Source organism: Catharus ustulatus, chromosome Z, assembly GCF_009819885.2.
Source record: "Catharus ustulatus isolate bCatUst1 chromosome Z, bCatUst1.pri.v2, whole genome shotgun sequence".
In the NCBI taxonomy this organism is placed as follows: Eukaryota; Metazoa; Chordata; class Aves; order Passeriformes; family Turdidae; genus Catharus; species Catharus ustulatus.
The window spans coordinates 23,951,113-23,960,323 of record NC_046262.2 but is presented as its reverse complement, the minus strand read 5'-3'; the positions used below and the strand labels follow the sequence as shown (position 1 = coordinate 23,960,323).

Here is a 9,211-nt window from a genome sequence, read left to right as displayed (position 1 = left end):
CCTTCTGTGGGTGCCTATGGAGCCGGGCACTCTCAGGTGTGTAATTAAGAGGTGTGTAATTGATGTACAAGGAGAAGAGATCTCAGTGTATTGCATAAAAGGCAAGGGCGAGGCGGGAAGAAGAAAAAAAGAAGCCCAAACCTCGCTGTGTTATGCTTGGCAATACACTGCGCATTTCTTTTCCCCACCATATCAAAGTTTGCAGTAAAGCAAGAGTTCTCTCTTCCGTGGAGCTTGCTTTGCCAGCAGCCGTGCCCTCATTTCACATTACGAAAAAACGAATCATCCCTCCACTGCCTGCCTCCCTCAGCCTCCCGCTGACCCACGCTCCTTCATCCCTTGTCCCTGCCCTGCTTCACCACAGAACTTCTTGTTACTCGCAGTTTAAAGGCCAACCACACAGAAAGATTAACAAAAGTTTATTAATCATGAAGTATTAAAATTGTGACAAGTGAAAGGCATCAATGCAAAGTTAAGCAAGCAAACTATCCCCAAACTTGTGACAAAGGACTCAGTGAATACCACAGAAGGAAGTCCTGTCTTTTTTTTTTTTTTTTTTTTGCCTGCAGTTGAAGACACCTCTCATATCTCACACGCCACATCAAAATCTATAATTCTTCATATCACATACTGAAAATGATTTTATTTATCCATTCACATTAACTTGATATAAACGTGTCCGGAAAAGTCAAGTAATATGTTTTATATTAGCTCAAACATTTATTAAGTAACCCAAAATTCAATAAATAAGCACAGACAATAAGTTAAAACATATCACGAATCGACCAGTATGTAACAAGAATGCTTTATCTACACAAAACATCCTATTTCACATCGTTTGTTCATTCCTCCAGCGGCCCTGCCCTGCGGCGGGGTGACCGGCACATGCAGGCGGGCGGGCCGCGGGGCCGAGCCGGGCCGGGCCGAGCCGGGCCAGGCGGGGCGGGGGGCGCGGCGGCGCCTCCGCCGGCGCTGCGGAGGGACAATAGCAGCAGGAACGTAAATAAATGCGTAAATAAAGGTAGGGAGGATCGGCAACTCAACTGTCACGAAATCAAAGATCCGAAAAAGGGAAGCGCTCTTGCGCGCTTTTTTCTTCCCCCTTTTATCCCCTTTGTTTTTTACAAAAAGAAGCTTTTAATTTTTTTTCCTTCTTTTACCCCATCACATTCGCTGTCGCTCGTCAATGCTTAATCAAAATGGATTTGATTCTCTCTGGGGTCTCCGTGCCTTTTCGCGAACCCGCCCGGCCGCCCCCCGACGGCGCCCTCGCAGCAGAAGGAGCCGGCGGCAGGTCGCCGCTCCTAATTAAACCATAAAAAATTATGAAAACGGAAACAAAAATGCATTTCTTTGCAAAGCTAAAGCCGGACGGGCAGACGGCGGGACAGCCGGGTCGTGGCGACGAAGGGAGGCAGAGCCGGGCTCGGGGCAGCCCCGAGTCCTCCCGCCGCCGGACGGGGCGGACCTCGAGGCGCGGGGGTGCGCGGGGGCGGAGGGGGCTTGGGGAGGGTCGGGGGTGTTTCTCGGCCCACAAACCAGTCTGTTGGTGTCTGATTTCAGATCCTGAGTCGACTCCCTGGTAAATCGGGTGGGGGAAGGCGGGGGCGCGGGGCGAGGCGGGGGCGCGGGGCGAGGCGGCGGCGGCGGCGGCGCGGGGCGAGGCGCCGGCCATTAGGTGAAACTCATGGAGACTGTGTGCTCTAGTGCTTTGCGGCGGAGAGAGGCGATGCTGGTTCCCCGCCACACGTCGCTGCTGTCCGGGGAGCTGCAGAGCTGGGGCGAGCCCGTCACGTTGCTGGGGCCGGGCAGGGAGGCGGGCACCATGCCGGGGAAGGCGGGCTGGTAGAGGTGGGACTGCAGCCCGGCGCCGTTGGAGCCCGCCAGGCTGTTGGAGAGGCCCATGGAGTTGGGCGGCGGGCCGGCCGCCAGGCTGCACTGGGACAGCGACTGCGCCATGGCTTGCTGCCGTCCCAGCGCCGGCGGCAGCGGCAGCTGCGACACGCCGGGCATGGCGGCGGCGGCCCAGCGCGTGTCGTTGGCGTGGAAGGAGCACAGGCTGTCCCCCATGGCGGCGGCGGCGGCGGCGGCGGCCGACGGGAACTGCGGCAGCCCCGGCGTGGGCAGCAGCGTGCCCGGGGCGCGGAACACGTTCGTGGTCTTCTTGCGCTTCTTCCACTTGGCGCGGCGGTTCTGGAACCAGACCTGCGGGCGGCGGGCAGCGACACGCTCCGTTAGCCACCACCACCCCCCGGCGGGACCCCCGCCCCGGCTCCCGCCGCCCCTCCAGCCTCGCCCCCACCGACCGCGGGAGCTCTTCGCACCCGCAGCCCCACGCGAGTCCCCGTCACAGGCTGGCGAAACGGCTGGAACTTTTTATAACGAAAGCGATCGATTTGTCCTTCTTGGGCGACAGACTCCTGGAAAAGAGCCTGGCCTTCCCACGGATTAAAAAAATCAAAAAAACCCAAAAACAAACAAACAAACGAACAAAAAAAAGCCCCCGAGCAGTCTACGGCTCTGGCCTTTGCGCGGACGCGCTCCCTTCCCGAGCCACCGGGGTCCGGCCAGGAAACCCTCGCACCAAATCCCCCGCTTTTGGATTTTAAAAAAACCCAAAACACAACAATATCGAACCTATAATAATAAAACTGGAGTGGTTTAGGTGAGTGTTTGCCTGTGGTGGCACGGTGGCAGGGATGGCCGAAAGCAACCGAGACAGCCGGGAGGAAGCGCGTCCACCTGAAACCCGGGGGAGCGCAGTGCCCCGATCTGCCGGGTTCCACCGTCTCAGGCTCCGTAGGCGGTCTGAGAAAGGCGGATTCCCATTAGCGGGAATGAACGGCCGTGAGGGAGCTAAATATTGTATGAATAATCGAAAAATCGCGTTCAATTATGTTTTAGGGTTAATAGTCAAATTGCGGCTACAAAATCTTTTTATGTTTCATGGTTTGCTGGTGTTGTAAAGAATCTCCATCAGGTCTGATCGCCTAAGTTCATAGCTACGCTGCATATGCTTTTAAAATGTGAATGTTTCCAGTTGAAAACTGGTGCATGACAGATTAAAATGCAAGGAAAACCTGGGGGAGATTTTGAAAATGCACACATGACAACTCTAGAAATATATTAACCATGAGCATTTGGCAACTTTGGACTCCTTTTAAACTGCAACTAGCCCCTGAAAATTATTAATACAACAGTTAGAATCTAATGGAGGTTGGAATCTAAAAACCTACCTTGATGATATCTGCTGTTACAGTAATATAGACATACTGTAAATGTATTTTAAAATATATAGCCCATTTAATTCCCCAGCTATAAACGAGGGAGAGAGAGTGAAAGCGATAGAAAGGGAGACAATATCACTTTTGGTTTTATACTCTTTTTTAAAATTTTCTTTTTTAATACATTTTTTCTTTCCTTTTTTTTTTTTTTTTTTTTTTTTTTTTAAGAAGCCGAAGCTTTATGAAGATCTCATTGGAATCCAGCGGATGATTAATGTGAAGATTTGGTAGGAAATCTGGAGAGCTGTATTAAAGCTCAGATCTCAGGTTCATTTCGATCAGCCAGCCGTGAACTCTGGGCCGAATTCATTACACTTTAATAGTGCTGGGAGAGGAAGAAAATGCAATTTCTCATTCCATTAGAAAACTAGAAAATACTCTCAGCTTGTCCCCTATTAAGATGTGGCAGGTGACGGGACCATTGTGGGGGACACGGTCAATGGAATTACAGCACATTATTTTTGTTCACATAAAATATTGGAAGGCAAGCCTGACTGTGCAGAAGTTATTTCACTGATTTAGTTTTTATGTAAATAAAATATTGAAAGTTAATTAATCCGTGCTAGAGACTAATGATTATGCTTATTATATTGCATTTGATCGCGTAATTTGCATGATTCTCGCATTGCTGCTTAATAAGCCATTCCAGGTTATAAATAATTCTGAAATTGGTTTCTAATAATGGCATGCTATAAAAAGAATGGTTTTATTACAGCAGCTTGAAAAGCAGAGCAATATCAGATGTGGAATTGGACTCCCGTTTAAGCATCAGCCAGTTTAATAATTATTTAAATGTATCATATACATTAAATACAGATCTAAAATGAGGAAAGTGGTGATTTATCCTAGCATCTAAAACCCTTAAAAACATATACAGCCGCTATAAATTAAGCGTTTGGAGCATTCCTTAATCAGTGTGGAGCCCATGTACTGAAAGGAGTGTGTAAGCTATCTGTTAACTATAAAGAAAACTGTAAAGTACTCGTATAAGAACATAAACTAATTATTATTTAATTTAAATTTGATCAAGGACCAGTGATACAACGGATTGTGAAGTAAATATATTAAATATTTTTTTGCATTAGATTACATAATGTTAATCATTTTGAAGTGTTAATTAAGAAGGTTATGTTGATCTGATTACTTTTTAAATTACAGAACATTATTGTAAAAAAAATTTAAATTGACACTCTATTAAACTGTTTTTATCAGCAGTCTCGAGCTATTAGCATTGGTTTAAGATTATGCCAAGGCCATTAAAACACTTTGTCTTTCTTCCTACGAATTTCTTTGATGTGCTGTTAGAAAATAACTATTTCCATTTTATATTTTACTTCATTTACCACACTCCTAATATTGAAATTGGTATCATTAACCTTTGGGAAACCCAATAAAGTTTAATAGACCTCGTTTTCTTTTTTTCATTGAGTCAGTTGTCCAATTATATTTTATTTGTGAATCTAATTTCTTTTTTAATTTAAACTAATTATAGTTCTGTGTAGGCTGAGTCAAATTGTTTTACTTTTTAAAACCAGACGTGCTTTTTCTGTCACATTCAAGAACGGAATCTGTTTTCCTTCATAAAACGTTCATTTAGGGATTTCTCTTGACGTGTCTTTATTTAGCTGAGAAGCCTATGCTTGCCGAGAGGGATTTAGAACAGTGACTGCGCCGAAGGGCTTCAGCAGCGGCAGTCCCGGTGCACTGTACTGAGCCGGGGTGCACATCCCACAAGTGCTTCTATTGTGCAGGCTTTCATTCCTCGGAATGGAAAAGTCGCGAAAATAACCTGATACACAAACAAGCTGCGTCTGAGCAGTCTAGCGCTTTGAACGTTCTCCCCCTTTACCAAATTTCGTTTACATGTATTTGCCTAAATAGTTTCCTACTGTCCTGTGTGCATATATATATATGTGTATGTACATACGTATATATATGTATGTATTTCAGAGAACGAAGTGCACCCTAGATGTTGAAGTTACTACCCCCGCCGTCCTCAGGCATTATAAAAACCAATATGGGGAAACTCCGAGTCCAAACATATCTGGCTTTTATCGAAGTGCCTTTTTACGAGCCAATATGCCTTCCCTCGCACCCCACTTCGGCTCTCAGGGAGGTGAGCTCTGGAGGACGCCCCTTCCCGGCGGTCCCGCGGGTTAGTCATCATCAGCACCCTGGACAGAGGCCCTGGCATCGGCTACCTGGACAGCGGCCCCGCCGTCGCCACCGGACTCTGCTGGAAAAGGAGTCATTCCCGGGAAGTGCGGGTCGACTCTTAGCGCCGGGCTATTGCGAGAACTGAGACCATTTTTCTAGGGCTGCCCCTCCTGGACTCCTTCCAGGCGCGGGTCGGGCCGTGGAGCTGAGGGAAGCTCAGTCCGTGCCCCGATCGGGACCACCGCGCTGCAGGTGGGCAGGATAGAGGACAAGGGCACACCCCAAGGTGACAGTTTTGCAGAAAGGGCAGCCACGCACATCTGATTTCAAGGCTTTCTGACCAAACTGTTGCTTTCAGGGGTGGGTTATTTACTCCGCCGTCGGGCTGAGGTTTGGGGCACCCACCCCCCTCCCTCCCCGTTGTGCCTGGTCCCGCCGCCGACCGGCCGTGCCTCCGTCGGTGCGACCGGGGAAGGGCCAGCAGGCACTGCGCGGGGGCGGCTTTTCATACCTGCACCCGGGACTCGGTGAGACCGATGCGCAGGGCCAGCTCCTCCCGCATGAAGATGTCCGGGTAGTGAGTCTTGGCGAAGCTCCTCTCCAGCTCGTTGAGCTGCGCCGGCGTGAAGCGAGTGCGATGCCGCTTCTGCTTCTGCTGACCCTGCTGCTGCCCGGCCTGGCTGGAGTTCTGGCCGCCCTGCTGGCCTTGCTGCTTGTCAGGGTCTTTGGCGCTGACGGCCAGGGAGCTGGGGTTGGATCCCACCGTGGTGATGTCCTCCCCCGGCAGCAGGGTGGTCCCTTCCACCGTGTCCGAGTTGGGAGCCATGTCTCCCGGGTGTCCCCCCGGATCCGAGCCCCCTACGCCCAGCCGACACTTCACCGCCTCCCGGTGTCCCAGCAGCTCGGCCGCGTCTTTCATCCCTGCGGAAGCAAAGGAGCGGCAGTCACTCGGCTGCAGCTGAGCATGGATCCATCAGAGACCCTCTGCAGCGCACTGAACTGGCGAGGACATCCAACCACCGCCACCGCCACTGCCTCCGCCCCGCCGTCCCCCGGCCGGCCGCCCGCCAGACCCGCAGCCCTGCTCGGCTTCACGACACGCAGACACCCTGGCCCGGCGCGACCCGGGCAGAGGGCAGAAAACTTTACATCAAGCGGCTAGCTCCTCTTTCTGCTGAAATAACCAGTTCCCTGCCCGGCCTCCCCTCCCAAGACCAAGGGAAGGGGAGAGGAGGAGAGCAAGTTTTCACGGGTTCAACTTGGGTTTTCCAGCGGAGCTGGTAAGAGAAAGAGACGGAGAGAAAGAAATGAGGCTCGAACCGCCCTGTTGCCGGGAGCATTGCTCCCCGACAGATGCGCGGGGACCTCGGTCAGTCTGGCCGATCTTTCCCCTCTCCTCCCTCCGCTTCTCTGAATAAACTCATCAATAACCATAAATAGATACAGATATTTCTCCCTTTTTCTTTTTTTTTCTTTTTTCTTTTTTTTTTCTTTTTTTGGAAGGAAAAGAAAGACAGAGAAAACCAAACGGGTGAACAAGAAAAGGCCACACAGAACTCCGTAAACACCATCGAGCTCATCTGTCCTAAAATAATAATCATCATCATAATAATAATAATAATCTGTAGCTATCTATATAAAAAATGGGGAGAGAAAAATTAAATGATCCACAACTCGCTGTAGATCTACATACTCTGTAGGTCTCACTCTCTTCTTTTTTTATGTTAAATCAAATTAAACTTTAATACAGTACAATTACTTTTAAAGGAATTAGCCCATTTAGAACGCATTAAGGTAAAATAAGGAACAAATTGTCAATTTCCTGCCCCGGCTTCCTCCCCGCTCGCCACCGCCGCCGGTGCAGCCGCCGCGGGGCGGGGGGGTGCCGGGGGAAACTCACCGAGACGGGCGTCCAGGAGGTCGGCGTGAGACAGCATCGCGCACCGCTCCAGGGCGAAGGCTGTTCCCCCCCAAATTTTAGCGGCCTTAAGTTATTTAAAATAGATATAAGATATGAGATATATATATATATATAGATATATATATATATAGATCGTCTAAATGAAAGAAAATTCGGTGTGTGGTTAAAAAGGGGGTCTCTTGCATTATAATGTCCTTTAGAGAGACGGGGAGGTGCTTAACACTTCAATGAACCCGTGAGCAGCTCGGCGCGGGGACCAATCAGGAGGGCAGCCTGCAAATGTCAGCGCCCGGAGCGCCCCGCTCCGCCCGCCCGCCGCCCGCCCGCTGCCGCCGCCCCGGCCTCCCGCCGCCCCGGCCCGCCCGGCCCGGCCGGCCCGCGCTCCCTTACCCTGCTCCCCTCGCCTCGGCCGCCCGCCTTCTCCTCCTCTCCTCTCCCAAATGCACATCTGCCACACTCGTCTGCTCCGGGTCGCCCCTGATTTATCGGCTTTTATTGTTTTTAGTACCTCCTCGGAGCGCACCCTCTCACCCGACCCGATCAGTCTCCCGACGGTCTCCCAAGCCCAGAGCCCGTCGAGGGCTGCGAGCGGGGAAGACGGGCAGCACGGGGTCGGGCAGCGCTGGCCCCGCTGGCCGGCGGCCCCGGGGAACCGGGAGCGGGAGCGGCAAGGGAAACGCAGCCGGGCTCTCACTCACACGAGCCCCGACGGCTGCTGGGCGTCGAGGAAAAGAAATTTGCCCGAGTTCCCGCAGCCGTGCTGCACAGGCTCGCCCGGCCTGGCCGGGGCTGCCTGCCCGCCACCCCTGCCGGGCCCCTCTCGGTACCGAGGCAGAGCGCAACGAGGGGCAAGGGAGCCCAGCACCACGCGTCCCGGGCGCCCGGGGAGCTCTGCCTCCCTGCCCGGGATTTAAACGCCCGTGTGCCCTATTTTTCGGGTAAAGTTTCCAAGTTCGGCTAGCCTACAAACTCAACTTAAAGCAGTAAATAAAGCTAAATGCTTTTTATTTTCCTCTTGAATATGTTAAACTACTTGAACAATTTTAAGTGCTTTGCAGAAGTGAAGCGAACCATTTCTAATGTTCTGATTTTTCAAAGCCAGCCAACAACAAAGTTTAGATTAGTAATATATTTCTAACCAGAGTAATTTTCAAGATCATTAGGCATTTATGTAATTAGTGCCAAATCTATAAGCTTTTATTACGATTATTAGAGTAAAATCAGTATAAATTTGTACTAATTTACTACTGTTTAGACTTGGCTGTCAAGCCAAGAGGTTCTTATTGTAAATGATAACTGAGGAAATTAAGTGCAAAATTCTGTACCATTTCTGATCCGCTCCTAAACAATCCGTTTCAATTGTATTTGTAGCAGAACATAATGCCCTTTTAAAGTTATTTGACTTGTATTTTTATTTGCAAAACAAGAAAAATACCCTCTAACCGGGCACAATGAAAACTGATATTTACTACTTCCAACTTGATTAACATTGATTTTTAATTCAAAAGTGATGCAATTAAGATTATTCATTTAGTGCAAATAAAGCTTCCACCAAAAAGCGAGCCCAGTGAAGTCTATGTTAAATAATACGGAGCCAATGGCTTTTTTTTTTCGCCATCCAATTGACTTACACGAAACATTGTAAATACTGCATGCGAACAGATGCAAGAGTGGTTTTGTTTGCAGCTCAGATGTGCAGGGGTTTCGGCAGAGACTGAAGGAGACAAAGGAATCGGCCGACCGATCTCTAGGGCAGTTTTGCTGCCTTTTTTTTTTTCCCTCCTCCCAGCTCAGGCTACATTGATTCAATTCAGCTTGCGAGACCTCGGGCTGTTGCGAAGAACCTGGG

The 9,211-nt window shown here is 50.0% G+C and overlaps 1 protein-coding gene across 1 annotated transcript; it reads right to left on the bottom strand.

The window, feature by feature from the left end:
* Positions 1 to 404: 404 nt before the first annotated feature.
* LOC117011081 (orthopedia homeobox) lies at positions 405 to 7,523 on the bottom strand. The gene is made up of 3 exons (XM_033086342.2): positions 7,342 to 7,523; positions 5,953 to 6,362; positions 405 to 2,205 (listed from the first exon to the last, which is right to left on the bottom strand). The coding sequence occupies exons 1-3, from the start codon at positions 7,376 to 7,378 to the stop codon at positions 1,675 to 1,677; spliced, it is 978 nt and encodes a 325-aa protein (XP_032942233.1). The 5' UTR covers positions 7,379 to 7,523; the 3' UTR covers positions 405 to 1,674.
* Between the last annotated feature and the right edge of the window lie 1,688 nt (positions 7,524 to 9,211).